This window comes from Phocoena sinus, chromosome 20, assembly GCF_008692025.1.
Source record: "Phocoena sinus isolate mPhoSin1 chromosome 20, mPhoSin1.pri, whole genome shotgun sequence".
In the NCBI taxonomy this organism is placed as follows: Eukaryota; Metazoa; Chordata; class Mammalia; order Artiodactyla; family Phocoenidae; genus Phocoena; species Phocoena sinus.
The window spans coordinates 34,884,602-34,911,660 of record NC_045782.1 but is presented as its reverse complement, the minus strand read 5'-3'; the positions used below and the strand labels follow the sequence as shown (position 1 = coordinate 34,911,660).

The 27,059-nt window shown below is 49.1% G+C and overlaps 2 protein-coding genes across 5 annotated transcripts in view; both read right to left on the bottom strand.

Moving 5' to 3' along the window:
- Window positions 1-9,578: 9,578 nt before the first annotated feature.
- On the bottom strand, window positions 9,579-22,256 carry SLC35B1 (solute carrier family 35 member B1). Of its 2 annotated transcripts, XM_032617066.1 has the most exons (10): window positions 21,805-22,256; window positions 21,020-21,123; window positions 20,305-20,435; window positions 19,980-20,010; window positions 19,231-19,388; window positions 17,529-17,655; window positions 16,710-16,816; window positions 16,389-16,542; window positions 14,056-15,682; window positions 9,579-11,933 (listed from the first exon to the last, which is right to left on the bottom strand). In XM_032617066.1, the coding sequence occupies exons 1-9, from the start codon at window positions 22,005-22,007 to the stop codon at window positions 15,630-15,632; spliced, it is 1,068 nt and encodes a 355-aa protein (XP_032472957.1). In that variant the 5' UTR covers window positions 22,008-22,256; the 3' UTR covers window positions 9,579-11,933; window positions 14,056-15,629. The 2 variants fall into 2 exon arrangements, with proteins under 2 accessions (XP_032472957.1, XP_032472956.1); XM_032617065.1 differs by lacking the exon at window positions 14,056-15,682 and having other exon boundaries at window positions 21,805-22,098.
- A 2,165-nt stretch (window positions 22,257-24,421) lies between these two features.
- The window catches only part of FAM117A (family with sequence similarity 117 member A), a 42,423-nt gene continuing 39,785 nt past the window's right edge, over window positions 24,422-27,059 (bottom strand). For all 3 annotated transcript variants that reach the window (XM_032616575.1, XM_032616576.1, XM_032616577.1), the window contains one exon: window positions 24,422-25,656. In XM_032616575.1, coding sequence (XP_032472466.1) covers window positions 25,356-25,656 — 301 coding nt within the window. In that variant the 3' untranslated portion in view covers window positions 24,422-25,355. The remainder of the gene's footprint in view (window positions 25,657-27,059) is intronic.

Sequence of the window (27,059 nt, the reverse complement as noted above, 5' to 3'; positions counted from 1 at the left end):
AGTGGGGTGGCCGTAACAATAAAGGCATTTAACAACAGCAACTTATACTTGCAAGCAGGGTGTGGATTACTAACAACTTTACCTCATTTTTTTCTAACCAACTATCAGTAAAATATTTTTTAGACTTTATGATGCTGTTAGAGACTCTTTTAAGTAACATAAAACTGAGCATTTGGAAACAGAAAGGAGAAGGACCGTTCTTTTGAGGGAAGGCAGGCATATAGGTGGCTTAACTGAAAGGAAGCTGATTAAGTGACAATTTATTGTCTTGGACACCTGGGTCCCCAGCTGGTCTCACATCCTAGCTCCCCAAGGGCTATGGCTGATTCCTGAGTTGAGTAAAAGAAAAAAGTCTCAGGGGTTTCCCTGGTGGTCCAGTGGTTAAGACTCCACGCTTCCACTGCAAGGGGCATGGGTTCAATCCGCGGTCGGAGAACTAAGATCCCGCATGCAGTGCAGTGCCGGCAAAAAAAAACCAGGAAGTCTCAGAGCATCTTGGCCCTGGGAGAAAAAAGTCATCTCCACGTTATTATGTTAGAGTCATAATGTCAGTGATGGGATATTTGTTATTGTTACAATTCTTTCCTTTAGCTTCAACTTAAAAAAAATTATTCTTACTGAATCAAGCCAAAAAATCTGGAACAGGCGTTGTCTCTTTTCCATACTGAGATTATACCATTACGTAGACACGCACACAAATGCACGAGAGGGCATCGTATCCAAAGGAGCAACCAGATGAATCTATGGGTCGTGGGGTGACAAAGTGTGGGCCCTGCCTTGGGGATAGCTACCGGAAGCTCTGCTTCTGTGGGACTGTCTCCTGCCACGTGCATCCTGGCTCTGGGTGGCTGGTGAGTCTGTTCAGCAGGGAAAGCTGGGAGCCCATGAGCAAAGCCACAGGGGAGGCTGTGACAGTGCCAGGCTGCCTTCCGCTTTCAAATACGCAAGCACACCCTACAATTCCACAGCTTAAAATGTCCTAGGAATGACAGACGAAACACTCTAAACTCCTTAAGCTTGCTCAACCCATATTTCAGCCAAAATGATCAAGAAATGGAGATCCTAAATTCAACAGTGATGTGGTTACGGTGCCTGCCCCACTGAAAACAAGAAGCACTTTCGTCACCTATTAGGCTGGTGCGTGAAACTTTCCAATTAGATTTCACTCATCATCAGCAGCAAACATTGCATTCTGTTAGCTGAAGCCAGCGAGGTTTTTGGTCCTTGGGAAGAATCAGAGTGCCCCCCAGGCAACCCAGTAACCAGTTACAAGTAACTGATTCCTGGTGTCACTGAAACTGTTCAGTTCCTGTTCTTTTGACTTCAGATCTCACAGGATGGCAGGGAAGAAAGAAAAGGGGTACTGCTTGGAGGGAGGAGCGTGGAGGTGGGAAGGGGTGCAGAAGGAGGAAACTGGAAGCACGGACAACATGCTTTAGCTACCTTACAACTGGGGCTAATCATTACAGTTTAGTCAGATTCTGCCTGGGACCTGGGAAGTGACTCCTCAGAGCTGGTGAGTCCGCGCCAGCAGCTTGTCCAGGCTGGCCCTGAATCTCCAGAGAGCTAGAAGGACATATGAGTCCTATCTCCATCTGTAGCCTGGTGTGATGAGGCTCCCATTCTACTGTGGGGACCATACCACCCACCTGAGATGTGATCCCACCAGCCTCTGTACAAAGGACTTTGATTTGGTGTGGATCTGATTAAACGACTGTAGATGTCCTTGGAAGCACCGTGTGGAAGAATTTTAAACAGCTTCTCCTTTTTAATATGCACTTCCTCTTCAGTTTTAATTATTTTGTTCCTACATTTTCCCTTTCAATTTACTAAAATCTAGAAATGTAATTAGAGCAGAAGCTGGGCTCAGAGAAAGCTGCCAGGATTTCTACAGCATGATTAAATACACTAGGCATCCCTTTAGTGTGGGGCTGAAAAATAGGATTCTCATTATTATCTTTCCTTATCCAGGAAAGAATCAGTACCACGTACAGATACGGATTTATTGAAAACGCAGCACTAATTAAAAACTCACCCAGCCTCTTGATGAGGTTTGGAGGGGGGGGGAGGAAGTGCAGTTATTTCATTATTTCCTCCATTTACTGTTTCATTGTTGTAACCACAACAAGCAAGGAACCCCCTCTTCTCTCCCCTCACGAGGGACTTAATGAGGCTTTTATCTGTGCAACAACAATCAACCTTACAATGGCACCAATTCAATTCACCGCTCTTTGTGATGGTAGGAAACACACAGAACTTGTTTTCTTAATCCAAAACACAAATGACAAAGTGTTCTTTGGCCATCACGAGCCAGGTCTGGGCAAGGAATCTGTCCCAAAGACCCCTAGACGTCTGGTATTTATTCTGCCAATGAGGATCTTCAGCTCCATTTTACAGTCCAGTAAGCAAAGGTATGGTTTCCCTTGAAGGTGTAGGGGAGGTAGAGGCAGGCAGGAATGAATAGAAGATGAGTGCCTGGATAGGAGGTGGAAATTCAGGAAGGAAGACAGGCATGGTCCTGTCTAAAGTGACAGGTGACACCCCCTGGGATACAGATGTAAGACCACACTCAAGGAAGCATACCAGCAAGAGCACACTGATGAGGTTGTGCTAGGGCTGTGACGGGGTTAGTAGAAAATTGGCAGCGATGAAACATTTATTGATTGATTAAATTTCATAGTGAAGCAGGTGTGGCTTAATGAATGAGCTCCAGCCGCCTCAGAGACTCAAGTTCAAACCCAGCACTATCGCTTTCTGTATATAAACTAGGACGAGCTTCTCTGAGCCTGTTTTTCCATATGAACAATGGAGAAAATAATGCTCACCATATCATAATGTTGTGAGGATTAACTGAAATAATATATGAACATAGCCCAGTCCCTCTACACAGAATAGAATAGACCCCACTTATTTACGGATGTATTACTGAATGTGGATTTGGGGGTAAGTGTTCACATGCCTGCTGGTCTTCAAGCCTCACTCTAATTGGTGTGCCATCCTCGCTCCTTTCCTTTGTGCCGTTCTTTAGAATTCTTCAGGAAGCATGGAATCAAAGAAAGCAGCACGGGCTTCTCGGCCAGAACACTGACACTTGCTAGCCAGGGTCCCTGAACAAGCTCCTTGACCTCAGGGTCTGTTTCCTCACAGATCAGTCAGGTTTCTGGTTGTAAGAACTGCCCCAACGCTGGCTATATCAGCCCCAACTGAAATTTACTGAAGAAATATCTCTGGCTCCCAGAATTGTCAGGAGCTGAAGAATCAGTCTTGGAAATTCGGCAGAAACCAAGGGCTAGTGGAGGAAGAACAGCAACCTTCTTTAGTAGGACCTTCTGGCCAGGAGGTCCAACTGCTGGGCACTGCCACAAAGTGCCACCAGCAGACACATGGCTCCGGCTGCTGCCATTGCAAAAGGACGTTTAACCTTCCTTCCGTCTGTGTGCCTCAGGCTGCAAACCCAAAGCCCAGGCAGCAGCACCCTGTTGACTAATCCTAGACCACGTCCTGGGCCCTGACCACCATGGGGGAGGGGGGAGGGGGGAGGGGTGGTGAGGAGGGAGACGAAGAAAGGTCTCGCTTGCCACGGTGTCCACGGTGTAACGTTCAGCACTCCTTCTCGCTGACGCTGTCCGCAGCAGGGTACTCATCCCAAACAGGAAGGGGGTCAGATGCTGGACCACCAACCCTCCCACCTCATCCTTGAAACAGGGCATTCATCATAGGGTAATAAGCAGCGTCAAATGACATGTTTGTTCAAAAGTGCTTGGCATATAAAAGACATTCTGTTACTTTACTTCCCTCTTTTATAAAAGGCTTGGAATGGTGTGCTTATCTGACGATTTGATCAATGTGCTTATAGATATTGAAGTTCTGAGTTTTTCAGATGGTTGGGAAAGATCATATCTGAAGAGTGGAGTATCAAGGAGACGAGAAGCAGTGGGAAAGAGAAGAGGGGAAATGGCAAGTCTGAGTCCACCTTGTCTTTGATTTTTGTCCTGGACTGGCCACACAGCTCCATCTCCATCTTGTTCATCTTTAAAATGGTTCTAAGAATTACCTGAAGTCATTGTTTCAAAATAAGTTTTAGAGGGTCAATATTTGCTTTCAAGAGAGAATATATTACCCAAAAATGGATTATATTCACTGTTATGAATTATGTTCCGTGGTTTCTTGGCCCTATTCTGAATGGGCTTGATCCACTACCTGTTGGTATTCGCCCTAAAATAACATTTACCTAAATGTAGATAAGTTGTTTAGGAAAAACATTTTTTTTTCTCTGCCTCCACTCAAATAGAAATTACTTCGGATTTTACAATTTTAGATTATCCTTGCCATGGCTCTACTTTATCAAGGTGAATTGATTTCAACTGAAAGTTTATTCTACATTAGAATCCTATTTTTAAAAGGGAATTTAATCTAAAATTCTATTATGGAAGGCCTGTGCCCAAATGAACAGTCAGGTAGCACTTACTGAATGCTCCCCAGGTACAGAGCTCTACGGAGGTAACTACAGGAGAAATCAAAAGAAATAGAAATAGTGTCCCTATTCACAAAGTTTTCAGTTTAGAATTTAAAAATTTCAAAACCGGAAGGGACCATACTGATTCTCCAGCCCAGTGGTTTCTGAACAATGTTTGCCTCTCAAGCTCTGGGCTTCTGAAGATTTGCCACAGGGGTTCCAAGGAAGGGGGAGCAGCAAAGGGAGCTGGGGTAGTCCAAGCCAAGCCAGTCTGGTTCTCTATCCACTCATTCAGGCCAGAAATTGGGCACCATCTCCCCTAATACCTTACCTCTAATCCATCAGGAATTCCCATAAATTCTAGTTTCAAAGTATCCCTTGAATCCATCCACTTCTCTGCATCTCCCCAGTCCCATTCAAGTTCTAGCCAACATCCTCCTTGGCCTGAACCACAGCAAGAGGGTCCTAACTGGTCTTCCTAATTCTTTGCTGTCCCTCAATCTATTCTTCACTCAGCAACCAGGGCAATCTAATTAAAACTTAAGTCAGATCACGCTTCACCCCTGCTTAAAAACTTTGAATAGCTTCCCATTGTACCGAGAATAAAACCTAAACTTTGTACCACTGCTTTTAAGAGTCTCATATTCAACTATGTCCCCCGTTGCTCTTTTCTTCCCCATCTTCATTTCATCTTCTTCTGGCCATCTATCAATTCCTAGAGCCCATCAAGCTCTTTCCTCCGTGAGCATTTGTGGTTACTATTCCCCCTACCTTGAACAATTTTCCCCTAAACTCTTCACATTGGCTGGTTCTGCCTCTTCTTTCAGGTCTCAGTTTAATTTTTACAGCCCCAGAGAACCTTCTCTGACCACTTGCCTTATCTAGAATAAGGACCTTCTTGGTATCTTGGTACTCTGTTTACTTCCTTTAAAACACTAACAATAATTTGTAATTGTCTTGTGTATTTACTTGTTTATTATCAATCTCTCCTAATCAATTGTTGGCTCCAGCCTGTTTGTTTCTTTTGCTCTCCATAATGTCCCAGCATTCAGCACGGTGCTGACACATGGACAGAAGGTGCTTAGTACATACTGAATGAATGAATGTACCACAGAAAACCCTAGACTTGTCTGGAATGTCAAAGAAGGTTGGAAGCATGAAAGGAAGGTTAGTAGGCAAAGAGCGTGGAGAAGGGGAACGAGGAAGGAAAGCAGGCCAGGCAGATAAAGATCCTAAGGCCAGAGAGAACATGGAGTTTTTGAGAAACTCAAGGAAAATTAGTGTGGCTGGAGTACACAGAGTAAGTGGGAGGGCTGTGGGGAGTGGGTCAGGAGGGTTAGGAATAGCCAGCCAGCGTGTCTCCCCTATGAACCAAACCGCAGGACTGAGAACAGGGGGGGAGCGAATTCCCCAAAGGAAATTCAGGGTCCTCTTGGCAGAAGGAGGAGATGAATGCAGGGGGCCAACAGCAGACGACCATTACTTCTGGTTTTTCCTTCTACCTCTCTGGCTACTCCTTCTCGGTCTCCTTGACAGGCTCTTCCTTTGGCCATCCTTTGAATATCAGCTTTCCGTGGATTGTGTGCAGTTCCTCTCCTCTTCACACTGTCCTCTCTTGCCTCGAGATGGCTCCTTTATTCTCACCGCTCCACTGCCATCCATCTGCTAAAGAATATTCCAAATCGATCTTGAGCCAGGTCTTTCTCTTGAGCTCCGCTTACATATCCAACTATCAACCTGATATCTTCAGTTGGATGGTCCATAGGCACCTAAGATTCAGCAGATGTAAAACCTGATTCTCCTCCGGTGCTCTCTTGCCTCACCAAGTAGCTCAAGCCTGGGAACAGGAAAGTGTCCTTGACTCCTCAATCCCACTTCTAATTCAACACCAAGTTCCGACAATTCCAGCCTTTAGTTATCTCCCAGTTCTGCCTACTTCCTTCTGTCTTCACCCACACCTCCCCAGTCCTTTCTGGGATTGCAGCAGCCTCCTCCCTGGGCTCCCAACCTCTGGTCTTCACCCTTCCAGTTCATGACTGCTCGGCAGCCTGAGTGAGATTTCTAAAAAGTCAGTCTGATCGAGTCACTTCTTTGCATTCCACCCTTCACTGCCCTCAATATAAAAACCATACTCCTTAATAGAGGTGAAAGGCTCTTTACCAGTGACCTATGCCTTAGACTCCAGGAGGTCTCTTAGGCTTCCCACTGCACCTAGCAGTAAGGTTTCCTGTCACACAGAGAACTACTTTCAATTCCCTGAGTAAACCAAGTTCTCTCTTTTTGCACATGCTGTTATCTCTTCCCAGAACAGTCTTCTCCACAGATTTCCCTGCCCCTACCCTCACCTTCCCCTGGTTAATTCTCTGCTGATTCTCCAGCTTCAATTTATCCGTCTGTTCCTCCAGGAAGCTGTGCATGTCCCCTAGCCCTGAGCTAGGTCTTCCCATATTTCTCCTCTCACTACAACCCCTGTATCGCGGTTGCCTGATTCCCTCTCTGTCCCTCACTAGACGGCAAGCTCTTTTGGGGTAGGGATTTCCCTTTTTTTTTTTTTTTCTCTCTCTCTCTATTATGTTTTCAGCACAGGGAAGCATTCCTAGCATGTACTAGGTATTCAGATAAATGCTTGTGTGACGAATAAATGAATTAACTAGTGAAAGAAACATTCCTTTCAGGAACTTGGATCCTGTCATTTCAGGCACAGAAGCCTCCAGGAGCTTCCTCTTCCTGCATCCTCTGTTTGGCCACAGGCTGGTCGGCAGCCTGTGAGAACCGTGAACAATCTGCTTGAGAGGCTCCTTGACTCACTGCATCCACCGGCAGCCCAGTCTTCCCTTAAAAGGTCACCTTATCGGAAAGTACCAGTGATGGCATTTATGAGCTCTATTTTTATCTGTGTTGGAAAAGTCTCAAAGTTAATTCCCAAGCCAACGACATTAAACTCGGGAACGTGGATGACCAAGAAAGCATCTACGTGATGCCTTTGAGTCACAGCTTTGTTTCCCGTGGCAAGACTTCCAGTCCTCCCGGTCACTGGGCCCTTGTTTTTCAAGACTGGCTGACTCTAAAAAGCTTGTGATCCCCCATTCGTTAGAACTAGATCCTGCAGCCCTTAGTGGTCTAGGAAATGGTGTCCTCTTCCTTAAGGTTTGCTTAACTCTGCTGGGGCCTTCAGAGAAGAACACAGAATAGATTGCCAGACACCTCCCGGTTTATTCAAACCAGCTTTCTACCCCCATTCCCAAATGGGAATGAATCGTGGGTGATAGCATTGCTAGCAGCAGGAAGGAAGGAGGCGTGTGGCCAGAGGAGAGGGCTCCCGATGAGCTTGGCCAGAGAGATAATTGGACAGAAGCTACAGAAATGAGAAGAGTAACCCAGCAGAGCTGGCAAGCAAGTCGAGGGCCTGTGCCAGGGAAAGGATTCGCTGTCAGAACTGGGGGAGATTGAGAGAGAGAGAGAAGGGAGGAGTATGGAGAGAGGAAAATGGCATGAAGGACTGAAGGAGGAAGGCTGCAGGAGGGAAACAGGGAGCAGCAGAGATGGGAGGAACCATAGGTAATTTGTAAAGTGGAGAGGAGGGAGGGGGCACACATGTCCCTTTAATCCAAGTGGGGTCCTTCGGGGAAAGGGGATGTTGGAGAGTCAGGTGGAGGCCCCAGAGAGATGGTCAGTCACACACCCCCACGGCAGACTCGAAATGAGGCAAGGAATGTTCTCACTCCCAGATTCAAGGTACTAAATTGGCCACGATCCCTGCCTCTGGAAATTTAGGAAAGATAGTTTTTGACAAAGGATGCTGGAACTCGGAGGACTCGAGCCACTATTTGAGTCTCCTCCCCTTTCCCTTAGCAAAAGCCTAAACAATTCAGGGTCCATGCCCCACTGTCTTGCACCCCGATCTCCTCTTCCCAGCAGCACCCACACAGCCCAGGATCACAGCCCCCTGTGCGTCTCTGCCCCTGCTGGCTACTCTGGGCCAGGGACCAGCCTGAGAGCTTGGAGTCTGGGCTGAGTCAGCACTGCCTGTGGGAGAGATCGCTTCCTGGAAAGTCTTGCTTCAAAACTTCTGGCTGGCCAAGCGCCGGTAGCGAGCAAGAGGCACACTGGAGGCTGGACGATGCATCTTTGGCTTTCAAGATACCTCTCACCAGAGAGAGAATCACGGGACAGAAATTTCCATAATCCCGCTTAAGGTGTGACTCCAATGCACTTCAGGCTGCCCCTCCACCCTCCACCCTCTCTGCTTCAGAAAATCACATTCTCCTGTAAATCTGACAAAATATATGTTCTGAGCCTCAGATATCTATTTTCTGAAGATATGTCCTTATTCATTGGGGCAGCAAGAATGCTCCCTTGTGTGGGCACAAGGCAGAACCCTCTCTTGATGAAAAGGACAGCATACCGTTAGCAGGATCACCAGACTGCTCCAGGGGCCAAGCCCCCGCTCTGTCTCTGGGGGCTGCGATGCGGAGTCTAAGCCATCCCCACCCTTCTCTTCAACTTGGGAGTTTTGATCCCCCCCCCCCCCAATGCAGGGTGAAGGGTCATTTTGATGGTCTCACTTTGGACAAGTGAGAAGAGGGAGCATTTTACTTTGACCCCCACAACTGCTTGCTATGCAGCGGGCACTCTAGCGGGTAGGCAGTGAGTGGGTGGCAGCAGCTGCCAGGCACCTTCCCCTGAGGATGTATCAGTTGGTGCCAAAAGCCTCTATAAGCTCTTTCTGATCTCTGTGCCAGCGACTACGGGTCCTGGAAGGAAGCCAGGCGTCCACCGGGAGCCCTGCATTCTTCTCCACCCCCTCATCCGCCGAGAATGAGGTGGGATGGCTTGGGAGCTCACTGAGAAGGGAGCCGATGGGTCTTAGACACATTTTCCAGCTGTCACACCTGCTGACGTGGGAACGTACACTCAGCAATGAATTGTTTCAGGCTTTCTTGTTCCATCCGTCCCAGGCCCAAAGCGGTGGGAATAAGAACTTCCATCAACAAACTGTGGCTCCCAGTTTGCCTCCTTCTCCCTCCCTTCTTTCCACCCTTCCACAAACACTTATTGACGTCCGACTGGCACCTACCCTGTGCCAGTCACTGTTAGGGGCTAAAGACACACGGACACAGTCTTGGGGGAGAAAATACATGTAAGTACTAATCAGACACGAGGCAGTGATACAGTGTTGCAACATGAGAGGTGGCAAACCGGTGGCCATGGGCCAAATCTGACTTGTAGACACGTTTAGCTTAGCTGGCAAGGAATTTAAAAAACTGTCAGAGTTCACATAAAAATCAATATTTCCATCTGTTTTTGAAATAACACATCTGGCAATAATCTGGAGGAGGTAAAACACCACTGTCCCCTTTAGCTGGGATGTGCTCTCAGTGTCATAGGTCACATACCCACCCCCCACCTCACCCACTTCCCTGTTGAGTTAAACTGGTTCGTTTCGTTCATCCGCGTTCACTGCCACCATCGTGCACGTGTTAGAACGTGGGACCTTAGAATGAAAAGCCATCAGGAGACCCAAAGGAGGGAACCATCAGCTCTGCTCGAGGGAGTCAGACCAGTTACCCCTTGAACTAAGTCCAAGGACTTTGTTGATCTGACGACTTGTATACTGTTTCTCCCCTGCCCCCATCGTCAGATGCATAAGGGAAAGCCTCCAGTCGGTTCCCTCCTCCCAGCATCTCCAGCCCACAGCAGAGTGCCTGGTACAGGGCTGATCTCAATGCACACTTGTGAAATGTGTTGAATGAAAGGAGCCGCTAGAAGCGTCAGGTGGAAAAGGGAATTCCAAGCAGAGGGAACTGTGGGTGCAAAGGCGTGACAGTGAATAGTAGAGTGGGAAGGGGCAAATAGTTGGTGGCGAATGGAGGTGGGGGTGGGGTTCCGGAAGTGTGAGGAGGGTGGGATGAGGTACGGTGGAAACAGCAGGAGTTGAAGCCGGGAAAAGACTCCCGTGGGACCCGGAAGGGCTTTTTAGAGTGTATTAGGAAGGTAACCACGGAATCTTGGAAGTGATTTAAGGAGTGAAGTGACAGGATCAGAGTCTTGTTTCACACGGAGGACTCTGGCAGGGTGGTGGGGTGGGGACAAATGGGAAGCTACAGAGGGAAGACGGAAGCAGCAAATAGAAACTTCAACTCAATATTCCCCTTTCTGAGGCCCTTGAAATGCCACTGGGGACCTATTTTAAGAAAATGGTGCCCCCTGCTGACTAGGTCTGGGCTTGCATCTCCCCCCGGCCAAGAGGGAAACTACAAAATGTTTTGGCCCCGAACAAAAGTACCTGGAAGCCCCGGGCACGGAATTGCAAGCGGTGATGCATCTGAGAGCACCCTCCTTTCCTAGATGAAGAGGGGCCCATGGGAACGGGTGACAATGACTAATGCCACAGACTGTTGCCAGATAAATCTGAATTTCAGATAAGACACAATTGTTTGGTATAAATCTGTCTCAAATATTGCATGGGACATACTTATACTCAACAAGTATGTGCTGTTTATCTGAAACTCAGATTTAGCTGGGCATCTTGTATCTTTATTTGCTGAACCTGACAACCTTAGATAAAGTGTGTTGGAGGGGCCAGGAGAAAACTAGAAATGAAATCGGATGCGTTACCCTCCTTGGGTTTCTCTGCAAACTCAATCTCACTCCTCCATCTAAACAGAGCTGGAGATGATACTTTCTCATATTTTATAGTGTTGCCCAGTTACACAATAACTCTATTTGGGAAATCAGTTTTCATTAAATGAGCCCATGATTACAGTGGACCCCTAAGAGAATCTAAAGAGAGCTGCGGACCCTTTTTACAGCAAAACCAACCTACTAGCTTGACATATGTGTGAGCACCTGTGTTACACACACATTTGTACATTAAAATTTCAGGGAGTTCCCAGCCTTCGTGTAAGAGTGACGTTCCCTCTGGGGCTATGGTCTGAACGTGGCAGTTCCGGGGTCCTGAGTAGGAGGAAACGGTGTCTAGTCAGCCCCTAAGCTAAAACGTGATGCCTCTGCTAGCTCTGGCCACCCACACAACATGACAAGACACAGAAGTGGGCAGGAAGAAATATCCTGTCCCCCGCCCCTTGGAGAATGCCTTGAACCTCTTCCCTCTTCCACCCCTCCCAGAAATAACAAGGAGTCGGGCATATTTGGACAGAAAACCCACCAGCCCTTGTAGACTTGAGCCTCAACCGAGTGGAAGGCACGGGATGAAATCGCTCCCCGTTCCAAGACCCTCTTTGTTCTCCTTTCCAGCCTTCTTGCCACGGCAGGTAGCGCACCCTGGTTCCCAGCCTGAGGACTGTCAGAAATTAGCTTTCAGCAGTAGGCGGAAGTTCTTCCAGGATAAATTCTGGGTGCTCTGAGCTGGGTGATGAAAAGCCTCGGCCTGAACATCCTGGGAGCAGACCTTGGAGCGGAGGTGCCGCGTCTTGTCTCCCTCCCGCGGCCCTTAGAGCCTGCTCTCCTCTTGACCCTGCAGAGGGAAGGCAGAAGGTCAGGCAGATGTTGGTTTAGACTCTCTCAGAATGTTCTAAATGATGTAAAACCTCATCGCCTGCTGCTTCCATCTTTGTCAGCATATGCTTATGTGACATTCAGCTTCAGTAGACTGAATCATGGAATACAAGCCCCAAATGGACCAAGGTGTTTCAAGCCAGCAATCATAGTGGTATGCCTACAATGTATTACCATAGGATGACATTTTATGCTGAACATTTTCTGCAATTAATCAATTTTTCTTATTACCTACATAGTGGTATGATTTCCAACTATCATTTCTTTGGAAGAAGGATTCTTTATGCCGAGGTGGATAGTCTTTCCTAAAATTTGTGGACTTAAAGTGTCCTTTTGTAAGCCATAGTGATATTAGATTATTTTTTTAAGTCCTTACTTGAAAATATAAAAAGCCTGCATACTTATATCAGCCCCCCAAATTATTTGAAAATTCTGCTGGATCAGGAAATCCGAACAGCCGGAAACCAGTGCCTGACATGTGCCAAGTGGAGGCTCACTCTGGGCCCTGCCCTGCCACGGAGTCGTGTGACCTTCGGCCGATGCACTTTGGTGGACTTTGGGCTCCCTGTTCCGAATACGGGGAGACTTGTTTTTGGCCTAAGCTCTCCCCAGGAGTGTTGTAAGGATAAAATGCCATGAACTAAAAGAGCTTTGGGAAAGAAGGAGCTCAATAAATATGAGATTGCTGTTCCTAAAGACAGCTGGTGTGTTTTCAGTGGGAAGGGCTGAATGATCCCGCAGAGACCCAGGACACTTTCTCTGCCAGGACATCTGGGGAGAGTGACCGGCACCACTCAGAAAGTGTGCAAACTGTTCCACCGACAAGTGGGACCAGACGGCAGAGGCAATGGGCCTCCTGAGGAGGTTGGCTTCTCCCCCTCCAAGGGCATAGGTCCAAGATGCAACTAGAACTCGGGGAACCTTGAGTTCTAGTTAATCTCTCTGGGACACATCCAGGGGCCTGCTGCAAGTTGCCCCCTCCCCTAACTTGTTCTTCCATTTATAAAAGGTGCAGGTTCCTGCTCAGTCCTCTTCACAGGGGTGTTACAGGGCTGTGAGAAGACACACCACCCGATCCTAAAGAGCTCACTTCAGAGATTATACACAGTGAGTGTTTAATTCCTGTCCCTTTAAGTCCCTTGAACAACAACATATAATTTTTCTTCCTTGTAATGATTAATTGCAAAATAGCTTTCCCTATGGTTTTACCCCAAATCACATTTGCGCATCGCTCCCCTTGCCCTAGGCTAAGAGGTGTACAGGAAATGGAAAAACCACTCTACCATGAACCTGAGCACAAACACCCTAGGAAGTAAGCCAGATAGTTTGACCAAAATAGACATTAAGTACAGTACACCCCAAAAGAAAAACACAGTGCTTGGGGAAATGTGTGTCCTGGCGCCCTCCCTGATACACATAGCTGAGAATTAACTGCAGATGGAAGTCCTAGGATGCTTAGAAACCTGAGACATCAGGCTGCCCGGGGTTAGTGATCAACAGTACTTCTGTTTGAACTTGCCTGGTATTTCACGTTTATCGGTACCATTATAACCTAGCAGAGTGTTACCAACGCCGAGTCTGACTTGGCACTCTCAGTTCCTGTGATCCTGTAGGTGAGTACGCCACCCCGAACGAGCTGGCAGCTCACACAACATTTTAAAATATCTTGCAATTGAGCTGAAATGACGCCTCCCTGTAGAGCCACTCACCTGCTCCCGGGCTCTCACTTGAACTGAGTTGAAGCAGGAGCACAGGGAGAAGCCAGGCAGTTTAAAACCCCATTTCCCACTTGGCGGTAGAGCCAAAGCTGCCTTTCCACTTCCTTTCATCTTTACATGCTCTCTCCAGCTCAAGCCTCACCCTGCCCAGACACCTTCCTTCGTTGTTAGCTCTGCATTTCTGAGATGCAATGATTTTTCTACCCGTCTCCCTATTAGACTGTGAACACCCTAGAGGGTAAGTACTGGTCCTACTCAACTTTGAACTCACAGCATGTTCACAGGACATGTCACACCGAAGGAAGGGTTAGATGAATAGACACAGGACTGAATGAATATACCAGACCTGGACTCCTGGCTCACCTAGGACAGGCTTGCTCCAGTATCAGGTGAGAGCCAGGCTGAGCTGTTGGAAATCCTTCTTGCTCTTGGTGACTGGTATGAGGCACGCCTGAGACCCCTGGTTGGGGATGGCAGGGGGTAGAGGTGGAGGGGACTGGCCCGATAGCTGGGAACATGTCTCTGGTTAAAACAACAGGCCCAGGTGAGGACTGCTTATAGGCCCCTGGCCCTGGTAATGCGGTCTCACCACCTAACCGATCCACAGAAGACAGTTTGGAACTCTCAGTCCAGTAGGGAAGGAGCTAATTGGTGCAACTTTCAGGATGAGAAACAGAGAAAACAAAGGGGTGGAGAAAAGAAGGAAGTTCAGCCAGTTGTATTTAAAACCTCTTCTCTCAAGGAGGAGTTCAAGATGAGAGGGGGCCTTTGGGGGCAGAGCTGCAGTGAACTCGGGCCCCTGGAGAGTGAGACGAGTACAAGTGAGGCAGGTCTTGAAAGGCTGGGCGGGGGGTGGGAAGGCAGCCGCGCAGGAAGGAGGCTGGGCTCCCATCTGGAGAGCCAAGGGGCTGGGGCTGCTGAACAGATGGAGCGAAAGTTGCAGCTGGTGGAAATGCACTTTCATGTGTAAAGTTTGGTCCACGGAGGATTTCGACTTCCAACTCTGAAGGCAGCACTGGGCAGGTGGCTCTGCTCCATGCTCCGCCTTCCCCTCCCACTGCCACACAGAAAATTCGACAACGGCGGCTCTGTGCCAGGACTCAGCCACCGTGCCTTCCACCAGCATCCCTTTCAACAGGCAGGAGCTGGCATGGGGACACCAGGGCACAGCCAGGATGGTGGAGGACTGCAGTGTTTTAGCAGCTGAAGGGGGCAGGGGAATAGGAAGGATTAATCCAGCCTTCCCAGGAGGGGACCGAGAGGACCAAGAACAGACGCGGAGGTGGAGAAAGGGAATCAGACCTTCCAAAGCTGTTCACGACATACACGCTGGGTCTCCGCTCTGGGCTTGGTTGAGCTTTGGCTGAAGGGGAGGCACTGGGGCAATGTGAACGCACAGCAGACTCTGAGGCTCTGGGCTCATTTTATCTCAACCTTGAGAGAAGTTTCTCAAGGGGAGAATATATCTGTAGTTTTTTAAGAAATATTTGCCCACCAGAGCTTTAAGAGAGAAAGTGATTTTTACATCCTCTGGCTCTGACAGTTACCTGTCCTGATATTTAGACCTTGGCCTGTGGGAACAGAAGCCACAAGCACAGCAGCTCTTGGGGGAACTGGCCACCCAGCCAGGTTAACCACACCCACGAGGGAGCAGCCTGGGCCATGAGCACCAAGCTCTGCCTCTTTCCTCTCTCTTTCTTTCTTTACTTGTGCGAGGCTGTGCTCCTGGCCATCAAAAACAGAAACAGCCACTCTGTCTTGTTAAAATCCAAATGCTGTTTTTAGAGTATGTGATTTTGCTTCCTTAAAAAAAAGATAACAAAATAGCCAGACTGAGACCTAGTCCTTTATCTCTATTGTGTCCATTTTCCCAAAAGATGTCACTGTTCGAGAAAATAACTTAAAATATTCTTGGAGTGGAGGTAGTCTCTCTCTTCTTAGTGGGATGTCTTCTTGGCTCCTTTCCCAAACTTGGCATCGAGACCAAGACCTATATAGAGAGAGAACACGGGGGGGGGGGGGGGGGGGGGGGTGGCGGTTATGGGGAGAAATGAAGCCTACAAATGATTTGGGGGTGGGGGGGTGGGGGTGAGCCTTGGTTCTCCAAAATTGGAGCTTTAAATAAAACTAGTTTTCAAACATTGGTTTTATAAAAGCTCCTCAGAGAAAAGAGATTGGTATCAAATGAAAAAAAAAATCACCAAGACACTGGTAATTACGTGGATATTTGAAATATAGCAGGGACTTCCCTGGCGGTGCAGAGGTTAAGACTCCACGCTTCCACCGCAGGGGGCGCGGGTTCGATCCCGGCTTGGGGAACTAAGATCCCGCACATTGCGTGTGGTGCGGCCAAAAAATAATAATACAGCAAGACTGAAAGAAATTTAAGCATCAAACTTCTAAGCTAGGTCTCTCAGCTTACCCACAGCAGCATAAATGAGTAGGGAATAAGTATAATAATTTTACCCTGCTCAGTACCTGGGGAAAGCAGAATTACTGGAAAGAAATCACTCAAATGAAATGTTCCTTAGGAAAGCTAGAGTAGAGGTAAGGCTTCCTTTTCTCTTTTAAAAAATTTTCTCTAAAGTAACCTAACAAATTTCACAAATATACAAATAAATATTAAGGAAAAAGAATAACGCTCTGTCACTGTCCCTTTGTGTGGTCCAGAGCTGCCCGCTCTGGACGGAACTTACCCAAGAACACAAGCACAGTGCCCACCCACTGCATGGGGCTGATGGGGTTGGCAAAGAGGATCACAGAGGCCAAAATAGTGAAGAACTTTCGAGTTGTGGTGATGATGGAGCAGGTCAGGGGACCAAAATACACCACTGTCATGAAGATGAAGCTCTAGAGGAAGACAGGGAAAGACTAGGTCAGGCTGGCTCTTGGCTATCTATCTGCCAAGAGGTCTAAAGTCTGTAACAGGACATCACGGCTAATCTTGCCACCCCTCTTCTCGTAGCCTGGCCAGTCTCTTTTGGGGAAGCCAAGCCATCCTCCATCAAGGCACTCACCTGGCCCAGGGCACTAGTCAGGGCAAAGAGCAGGATGTTATAGATGATGGTAGGGTATCTTTCGGCAAAGCTCAAGAACTCCCAGAGCTCCCCAGTGAACAGGATTCCTAGGAAGAAACGTCAAAAGATGAACGGTGCATCTTGTGTGCCCATATTCACACCCCTGCAGAGGCCTGCTAAAGCACTCTGAAGGAGGGCATGGAAAAACATATGGAGTGAGTTTGTATTGTCCCATCAGGCATCTCCTATTTTTCTGATAAGAGAAACTAACTAAAGACTCTTCTGGGAAATACTTGGAAGTTAATGAGTTACTCCTGCCAAAGTGATTGAAAGCAGCAAACCTCAGATGCTGTGAAGATACCGATCCACACATCCCTAGCTCAAGGCAGCCCCAAGCACTGGTCGATTCCAGCCATCAGTAGCCTCCTCTGTTAACCCTAGTGTGTTGTATGAAAAATACTCCCTGTGTGCGCCCAGATTTGAAAAAAGTTAGGAGGCACTGATTTAAAAGCAAATATTCACCACATACCAATGTCTCATCTCCCTCAGAAGAGGGCGAGTTCCCAGGGCACCCCAGCATTTTACTACTGTGTGTCCTCCCATGATACCTGGCACAGGTCTACCCGATTGTGCCAGTAACAAGTAGCAAGCAGAGCCAACTGGTGAAGGTTTCTCCAAGGCTTCTCAGGGGCTTGCACATAAAGGCATCTGAGAACTGATGGGCAAAGTTGGCAACTGGCACCAGAGCTAGAGATTATATGGATGAGGGCAGTCTGCCCTCTGCTGATACGTAGAAAGAATAGCAGAACTGCTCCTTACCAGCTCCCAGCAGCAACGTCGACCAGAGGTTGATGTTCAACATCATGTCGTTGGAGCCTGTTTGGTAGTGAGCCCGCATGTGGTCCTGGGAAACGCCGGTCAGTCCATCCAGGGTGAGAGACAAGAGCTGGGAAAGAAAGAGTACAGCCTGCAGCGAGAAGGCCACCGGGACCCTCCCTGACGCAGGACACAGAACTCTCACCTTTCTGAGACCCCTCAGAAAAGCCGCTGCCTTAAGACAGAGTCCTCAGACCAAAATGCTGCCATTTGCCCACAGGGGGAGGATGGGAGAGACCACGTGAGCTCCCTCCTCCCCTCAGGCACTCAGAACGACAGGCGATCTGAGCCACATGGATGTAATGTGATCGGAGCACGGCAGGAAGCCTACCGCTTCCCAACACAATGCCGTGAAGTCTGGCGTGCGGGGGCCTAGAACGGCTCATGGTGAGCCACACTCATTCTTCCACTAAAGCTGGAGAGAGGAACTCTAGTCCCAGCATGTTAGCCTCCTGACTTGGAGTATAGGGCTCCAGAGACTGGATTCTGTGGTCACACTGCCTGGATTAGAATCCGGGGCAATGTAAGTCACTAACTCTGCCAATTAACAGCCACGTGACCACGGGCAAGTGATTTAACTTTTCTTTGCCTCAGTTTCTTCACCTGTAAAATGGAGATAATGCTATCTAAGTTATGAGGTTATTGTTGTAAAAATTAACTAGTTTACATGTAGAACACTTGGAACAGTGCCTAACACCTAGTAAAGTAATAGCTACTATAGTATTTTTTTAATTAATTAATTTATTTATTTATTTATTTATGGCTGCATTGGGTCTTTGTTGCTGCACACGGGCTTTCTCTAGTTGCGGTGAGCAGGCACTGCTCTTTGTTGCAGTGTGCGGGCTTCTCATTGCGGTGGCTTCTCTTGTTGTGGAGCACGGGCTCTAGGCGTACGGGCTTCAGTAGTTGTGGCTCACAGACTCTAGAGCGCAGCCTCAGTAGTTTGTGACGGGCTTAGTTGCTCCGCAGTATGTGGGATCTTCCCAGACCAGGGCTCGAACCCGTGTCTCCTGCATTGGCAGGCAGATTCTCAACCACTGCGCCACCAGGGAAGCCCTATAGTATTATTATTTTTTTTTTTTTTTTTTTTTTGTGGTCCGCGGGCCTCTCACTGTTGTGGCCTCTCCCGTTGCGGAGCACAGGCTCCGGACGTGCAGGCTCAGTGGCTGTGGCTCACGGGCCCAGCCGCTCCGCGGCATGTGGGATCTTCCCGGACCGGGGCACGAACCCGTGTCCCCTGCATCGGCAGGCGGACTCTCAACCACTGCGCCACCAGGGAAGCCCCCCTATAGTATTATTTTTAACCCTGGCTTCCACGTTCCTTGGAAAGCCACAGTGAGAGACACACTACTCCTTTCCTCTTTGTTCTCAGGTCTCTGGAACCTCACACCAGCATTTAGACACAGGCCTCAGAGTCATCCCTTCCCCAGAAGGAGAGCTGACCCATAGTGAAATATTTTAGGCTCCCCACTATGGCCTTAGCAGAGCCAAGGGCTTTGCAGCCAGAGACAAAGACCAGAAATGTGGGGCAAGAAACATCACAACCTCCCTCAAAACATATAACTGGCCTTCTGCCTGCACAGGTGGGGATACTCCTTTGTTAAGATTACTGGAAAAGGCTTCCTTTCCCAACAGGATTGCATACCAGGAGCAGCTCTCCATAGCCAACTGTGTGTTCTTCTATCCCGACTACTTTCTTGGGTTTGTACATGAAAAGGGCCACTCCAGCCACAATTAGCAACACACACAGGTACTTGGCCATTGGATACTTCTTCTTCAAAAGGGTCACTCCAAGGAGCATGACTACAGGGAAGAAACAGAGTGGAAAATTCAGGCACCCATAGGCATTGATGAGCCCAACACTCTCCTTCTAGGAGCCAAAGACTCACGGGAAAAAAAGAATGTCCGAGAAGGAAAGCCGACAGAGGACAAAAGGAGGGTGCAACGCTGGCACCTAGACAGAGAAGACTGAGCAACAAGGTTGAGCAAAGAGTATAAGGAAGGGAAGAGGTAGAGAACAAAGGTGAAAGCTCTAGGAAGGAACAGGGCAGGGGAGGGGCAGCAGGGAAGAGTGACAGGTTGAGGAAAAGGAAACTGATGATCAGATGGGATTTAGGGTGTCTAAGGACAACGTAAACACGTGGGACACCAAAATGATTGACTATGTGAAGCAGGTTAGGTCAGCCACTGGCTCTCAGTGAGGATTACCAGCTAATGAACACCCAACACCACAGGAAGTGATAAAGGATGGGCAGGGGGAAGAGATGGAGGGAACCCGAGAGATAGCTTTGGTGAGACGACAAAGCCCAGAGGCATAGAGCTCTAGCAGAGGAGGATCAAGCTCACTGCAGGAAGAGTGAGGAAGGAAGATGGCGACCATCTTCTTCTGCTTACCTGGGATGGGCTTGCACGATTTACCAAGGACCTGAAATTAAATTCAGCAAAAATAATTTCTGAGCGTCTTTGGTGTGCCAGGTACTGCACTAGGTGCTACAATAAGATGAGTTAAGTGTGGGGCCTGCACCAGAGACTGCAGCCTCGGAAAGCAGCCCTACCACGGCCAGCCCACCACCACTAAACCTCTGATCTATGGTTCTTCACACTCTTAACTTCCCAAACACACTCTCTTTTTATTTAAGTCACAGGCCAGAGGGAAGCATCTTTCATCCTCTTTTCAAGCAACTTCTGAGCCAACCCTCATCCCACCCGAAGGCTTCACCTGAGTTGGGTAGCTGACAAACTGTAGTGCCGAGTTGCTGGAGACCATGGCACCCAGATAGGAGACAGAACAGGCAGCGTAGAGCCAGCTCCGAGTACGATCCACCCTGGCAGTGTCAAAAAACTGGATCCCTGGGAGAAGACAAAAGAAACATACAAGAGAAAGCTGGTGGGCCTAGGATGGACCACTGAGCAAAAGTCAAAGCCACATGAAAGGAATTTGCCTGTCAAATAAGATGAGAAGCACAAACTATTTCTGTCCTCTTAGACTGGGAAATCCCCGAAGATTCTCCAACTCTCCAATCCCACCTAACCCTAACACAAGACCTCATGGAGGGCAGGGGTGGGGTTAGGGTGTCCATTCAGTTCAAGGAACTAGTTATCCCTGCTGCTAGCCCCCAGGGAACAAAGAGAGAATGCTCAAAACATGCTTGAAGCTGACACATAAAGGAAAATCAAAAGGACAAAGGAAAAAGCTTTAAGTATTCTCATGGGGATCTGGAACACAGAAGACCCATTCCCTGCACATTTCTGACTGACAAGTTGATTTAATCTAAGGAAATGGGGTTTCACCCTTTTCCAAAGCCACTAGTTTTCTCAATCGAACAGAGAGGCTGTTGCAAGCACTAAAGGGGCTGAGGGTGCTGAGACTTAGACCTAATGCCTAGGATACAAAGGGGAGGGGACACACAACAGATTACTGTCTAAGTACTCACAGATCTTGGCAAACACGGCATTGATCACGCATTGGATGAAGACCAAAGTTAAGGCAAAAGTGAACGTCTCCTGCTTGGCTCCCTCCCCATACTTTCCTCTTGTTCTAAGAATGAAATGCATGAGAAAGAGGGGAGGAATTAGTATACTTCGCTCAGTGCCATCTACTAATCCAGAGCCACTGAACACTTTTGAAGTTTTCTAGCCTCTCTAGACGTAGGGAGAGTCTGGTAAGGTCACCGGGCTCATTGACATCAGAAGCTGATTTTATGGGATCTAAAAACTAGACATTCCAGGCTGCTGATCCTGTAGCCGAAGGAAAAAAATATCCGTACAGGATGGAGCAAGAGGAAACGTGAAAAATTAGTTGGTGAAACGAGGTATCCCGGGCAGAAGAAGGGATTTGGGCTATAGCAGAAGGGCCGAGGGCAAAGGAATCCCCTACCTGCAAGCATCTGGGAGTTCCCAAAAGGGGCCGGCACAGGTCATGGAAACCTAAGCCTGTGAAACCTAGCTCCTTAGAACCAACAGGAAAAAAGAGCAACCAAGGGAAGAAAAATAACCAGCTCCCGAGAATCCAGAGACCAACTTTCGCGTTTTAGAAACCTAGGGAGGTTTCAGCGGCAAAGGCGGTCAGGATGCCGGGAGGGCGGGGCGGCGTGGGGGTGCAAAAGGGAACAGTGGGGCCAGGGGCGGGAGGACCGCGAACCTGACCACAGGCTGGGGAGACAAGGCGGACTGGTTAGGGGGGCGGAGGTCTGCGTTCCGACCCGGGGGATCCGCTCACATCTTTTCCTGCAGGATCCCATAGTAGAAATAGCAGACAAAGACGCCGAGGAAGCAGAGCGGCAGGCGCAGCCGGTCGGGCACCAGGGAGCTGCTAGCGGCCATGAGACGCCCGGACGACCCGACCGGAGACCCGCTCACAGCCGGCAGCGGCGGCGGCGACAAGTCCAGCCGGACATCGCCGACCGGCGACAGGGGCCTCATAGGAGCTGCATGTGACCGCCGTTGAGCAGGGCCTCAGCAGCCACCGCCAGAACTGCCAGCTTAGGACCGCCGAGGGAAAACTCTTCAGAACCCTGAACCCGCTTCCAAGGAAAGGGCACCCACCCTGGGGCCTTGATCTCGTCCCTGGTGGCCAGGGGAGCCCGCTGTCCCGAGGGTGACGCCTTACCCTCGAGACTTTCCGACCAGGCAACTCCGAGGACAACTGAGACCTGGAGCTCGACGGGATGGCCTAGGAGATAGGGGGACGTGGAATGATGACGTATAAGGATGTGGAGGTGACCAATTGGCTGCGCTGTCCAAAGGCAGACAGGTGGGCGGGAAGGAGGAGTGCGCCGGCCCGGCAAATCCGAGAGTCTTTTTCCCGGTCGGCTGTCAGGCTTCTGCTGGGTCCTAACGCCCGGAAATCGCAATGCAGCCTTAGCGCCCCCTAGCCGCTGCCCGGCGTCCCTGACTCTAACCCCTCTACAAGAAGAGCGTTCGTTGCTCAAGGTCTGGCTTTTGGGGAGCCGTCCTCCTCCTAGGGCACATCGCTAGGCTCCCAAGGGCGGCAGAGCTTTTGTTTCAGCTCTGTCACTTAAAGGCAGGGTAACCTACGCATGTCACCTAAATTCCGAGCTACAGTTTTCCTAGTCTATATTATTACTAATAATAGCCACCTTGTCGCCTCTTGACTGTTCTGAGGATCAAAGGAGCTGAGGCTGTGAAACGGTTTTATAAACTGCAAAGTGTGCTGTGCAAGTTTGAGGTATTTATTAGTCATTACTCTTTCTCAACTCTAATCTTATTTCCTCACATCCTCAAGGTGGAAATGGAAGCTTGCCGAAGTGGATTTTCTTCAGGGTCTTACAACTCACCAACAAGGGAGCAAACCCTCCTGCATTGATGAGCTCCTTGTTGGAGCCCCTCCCTCATCCCAGTGTTGGACCTCCACGTGCTGACGCCAAGAACTAGGGCCGGACTGACCCCAAGGCTTGCCACTACCGGCCTCAAGCCCCACCGTAATCACTGGACTCTGGGTTGCTCTTTGGGTAGAGACTTCTTCTCCCCTTCTAGCAGCCTGCTCCTTTGGCACAGCCTCACGCAAAGGAAGGAAACTCGGGGCAGCACCACACCCATCCCTCCGGGCCTGACTCACTAAGACTTTGGGGGTAGGCCAAACATCTTTCAGGGGAGGGGTAAGAAGTAGAAGATAGGGTCTGTCTGCAACCCCCCGTGTCCTTTATATAAGTTGGGGAGGGGGACCCCGACACATTTGTTCTCTTGCCCAGTGGTTTACTTTACTATATTAGCCGACGATTCCAGGGCACGGAGCTGGGGTTCCAGTCCCAGCTCTGCCTCTTTACCAGCTGGGACTTCAAACAATTCACTTGACCTCTGAGTCAAGTTTCCTCATCAGAAATTAATGGAAATGTACCAAGCGGTAGAGTACTGTGGTTAGAAGCACAGGCATTGGATTCAAAAGATCTGGTTCCCAGTCCTAGCTTCCCCGCTTTGTACCTGTGTTTTGGCGGCAAGGTTTATCAATTTTTTTTTTTGTCTTTCCCTCATTAGTACAGTGGGATTTATCACATCAATGGTTTGTGATATTTCAATGACATTTTATGTAAAGCATTTTACAGTGTATCCGATGCTTACCTAGCCAATACATGGTAGTTGGGATAGCCTGGCTTAAGAGTTTGTTTTGAGGTTTTATGAGATAGATAGATATAACTGTAGTTATTATGACTGCCTTTGGGGTAGTCGACTTTTAACCCACACAGTGGGGATAGTGTGTCTTTTGTGAAAATGCTTTGTAAATTGCAAAGCACTATCCGAATGTTCGGATGGTTATTCTCATTTTCCCCGAAAGCCTAAGAGCGCTTACTGGGGGGGGGGGCAAGTATAAAGCTGAGGAACAGTTTCTTCCGCCCTCTGTGTTGTGGGTACTCACTGATGTGCAAAGAATACTCACAAGGAGCTAAAGGTTCCCTAAAACTGTGCCCAGAGATTCGATCTGAATGCCATTCCCTCATCTTGTTTTCCTTGCTGATGCAAGGAGCACCCACAATGTCAAACTGTCTCCCCTTGGTCACCCTTATGTCCCTGCTAAAATCCACTCTCCCTTAGGGTGTTTTTCCAGACTCACCCAAGAAAGGATGACTTCCCCACTGACTCCTTCACCCCACCTCCACCACACTCTTCATTCTGGACAGACTCTCCCTGGCCCTACTGTTTCTATGTCCAAGTAGAGAATGCAAGCCTGCTGTCCTGAGGACACAGACTCTGGATCCATCCCCCCAACATTATGTATTAAGTAAAGGCTCCTCTTAAAGACAAGGATGAAGTGATTAATATGATACCCTCAATCTCCATCCCGCTCCCTCCCCCCAAAAATATTTAACAGAACCTCAAGCTGCTGGGAATACTTATTTATTTGGTCTATTAACACCAAGATCTGCAAAAAACAAACAAAAAAACAACTTCTAAACACAGGATAATAAAACTTGAACATTAACATTCTTCTTCGATTTTGTGTAAGCTCTGCAGTATGGAAAATATACAAACTTCAAACAGCTGCAAAAATAGTGTCTTTGGGAGAAAATAGAGTTTCTACATCGATACAAGAAAAATAGGCATTTTTCTAATCCAACCCAGTCCTGGGGCAGGTGGAGGGTGGAGAGTCACCACTTGCCACCCGGAGGAATGCCAGCTCTCCCTCTCCCCTACTACCCACCTGGGGCTGGGCAGGCTGGGCTGCTGCTTAAGACAATCTTAGGGTGAAAGCGAGATGAAAATGCCACTTAGGAAAACGCTTGCTTCCCCCTCTGCCAGCAGCTGGATTGGTCAAGTGTTATGGCCCTTTCGGGCTGCTTTGGTCAGCTCCTCCAATGAGAGGGAGGTAGGGGGATGGGACTGAGAGGATCGGGAATCTATTCGGGTCTCCTCGTCTGCGTCTGGGGAGAGGTAAGGAAATCTGTGGTGTCCGCTCTCCTTTAATCATGGCCAGCTTGCTCCATGATAAAGACAAGGGCCCCATACACAGTCCTTCGGACTCACACCCAGGGGTGGGGGACCCAAGACCTTCTGGGTGTGTTTTCCACCAAGTGAGAGAGGTGACAAGAACACGGGTGTGACTCGTGAGCTGCCCAGCTGCTAGTGGAGGAGGCAGGTCCCCTCACATTCGAAGGGGCAGGGGTCCATCGGGAAGAGGACCCAGGGCTTTGACACAATGAATGAAAGTGCTCAAAGGCCAGGAGGGAAGGGCTCCTTCATCCCCCGTCTCAGGGGAGCTCGGGAGGGGCCTGCCACCAAGGCACTGGTCTCCATGGTGAAGTGGGGGTGGGGCCCTCAGACCACCAGGGAGCTCTGGAAAAGCACGGGCTCTTCTGACGGTGGGGGGCGCTGCCAAGGCTCGAATGGCAGCGAGGAGGCCTTGGGGGCCTCTGGATCCTTCCGAGGCGGTGGCCTGGGGCTGGCCGGGGGAAGGGGGGACCCCGGGCTTGAGGGGCAGTTACGGAAGATGAAGCCCATGCTGGGGAAGAGGGGCTTCATCAAGCTGACGGGGCAGAAAGCCGAGCCGGTTGGGTTGAAATGGACTTTGTTCTTGTCAGGACAGGAAGTCAGGAAGGCCAGGTCAGGACCTGGGGACCTGGAGGATGGAGAGAGAAACACAGACATACATGTGTGCATGCACACGAACAGCCGGTGAGAAGGGGCGAGAGGTGTCCCAGCGTCAGGGGAGCGAGGGAGCTAGGGCTCTGTTCAAACATGTTGGTGACTTGACCAAAAACACGACAGGCTGCTGAGCAACAACCAGCGCTCAGTAGGCCCCTCAGCTCTCCATGTTTTAGCAATATGGCTAAACAACAGGAAATCTACTTTAGCTAAAAACAGGAGGGATTAAAGCTAGACGGAAAGGAGAACTTCCTGACAGTGTGATTCTAGAAGAGGAGACCGAGAGATCTTTTAAGTTGAGCGATTTCATCACTGAACAGTGTTTTAGGGGCAGACCACTTGCCTGAAAGCAGAGATCCAAGCAGAGTGACTTGGACTTCTTATAGCCTAGAGCAGGGTTTCTCGTCCTCAGCACTACTGGCATTTGGGCCTGGGTGATGCTTGGCTGTGGGGCTATCGTGTGCATCACAGGATGTTTAACAGCATCCCTGGCCCCTACCCACCACACGCCAGCAGCACCCCACTCCAAATTGTGACAACCATTGCCAGATGTCCCCTGCGGGGAAAAGTATCACCCATTGAAATCTACTCACCTCAAGAATCTAATTCTTGAGCAGATTTGAAAGGTGTGATTTTCAAAACCCTTGCTGGGAGGAAAGGACAGCAGCTAGACCTTCTCAGGAGATCTGGGTTCTAATTCACCATGTGCTCCTGGCCTAACCTGCCCCACCTCTAACGTGGAAAGTAATTCCTACCCTTCTGATCATGTAGGGGAAATGAAAGGATTAAAAGAGGTCAGGCCAGACAGTTCTAGAGTAAGGAATCCTTATGATAAAAAAGGAAGAAGAATGTCCGGCCACGCTTCAAGGGTGAAGAGCCCTGAGAAGCTGCTGGTTATGAGGATTCTGGGCAAGGAGACAAAAGTGTGGGAAGACAGTCAAGCTCTGCACCAATGCTTCCCATCGCCTAATTTTTCCTTGAAGTGTAATGTATACATACAGAAGAATGCACTTAGTGTACAGCTTGACAAACTGACTACTATTTTAATTGTAGGATTCTAATCATTCCAAACCCAGGAAGAAGAGCGAGGCACGCAGAGGAGGACGGATGTTGGCCCAGCGTGAGCGATGGGAGGAGAGGTAGAGGGACGCGAAGGCCTGTGTGCAGGGTGTGTTTGGAAGCCTGGGGTCCCAGAGGACTCCGCAGCAGCAAGGTGCCCCCTGACTGAGAAGGGCTTAAAAGAATCCCACTTTAGGAAGAGATGGGGGGTGGGCAGGAGAGGGAATGCTCTCAGCGTGTGCATACATGCACGAGGAGGGTGACCCAGGGGAGACCAAGTAACACTCGAAGGACGTGAGGGCAACCAGCGTGACCCTG

Coding starts and splice junctions, on each gene's coding strand:
- SLC35B1 (XM_032617065.1), bottom strand. CDS start 22,007: ATGAGGCCCCTGTCGCCGGTCGGCGATGTCCGGCTGGACTTGTCGCCG. Junction 17,656..19,230: donor GCTATGGAGAGCTGCTCCTG/GTATGCAATCCT, acceptor TTTCTTTCCCAG/CTCTTGTCTCTCACCCTGGA. Junction 11,934..16,388: donor CACTGTGCTTGTGTTCTTGG/GTAAGTTCCGTC, acceptor TTCCCTCTGCAG/GGTCAAGAGGAGAGCAGGCT.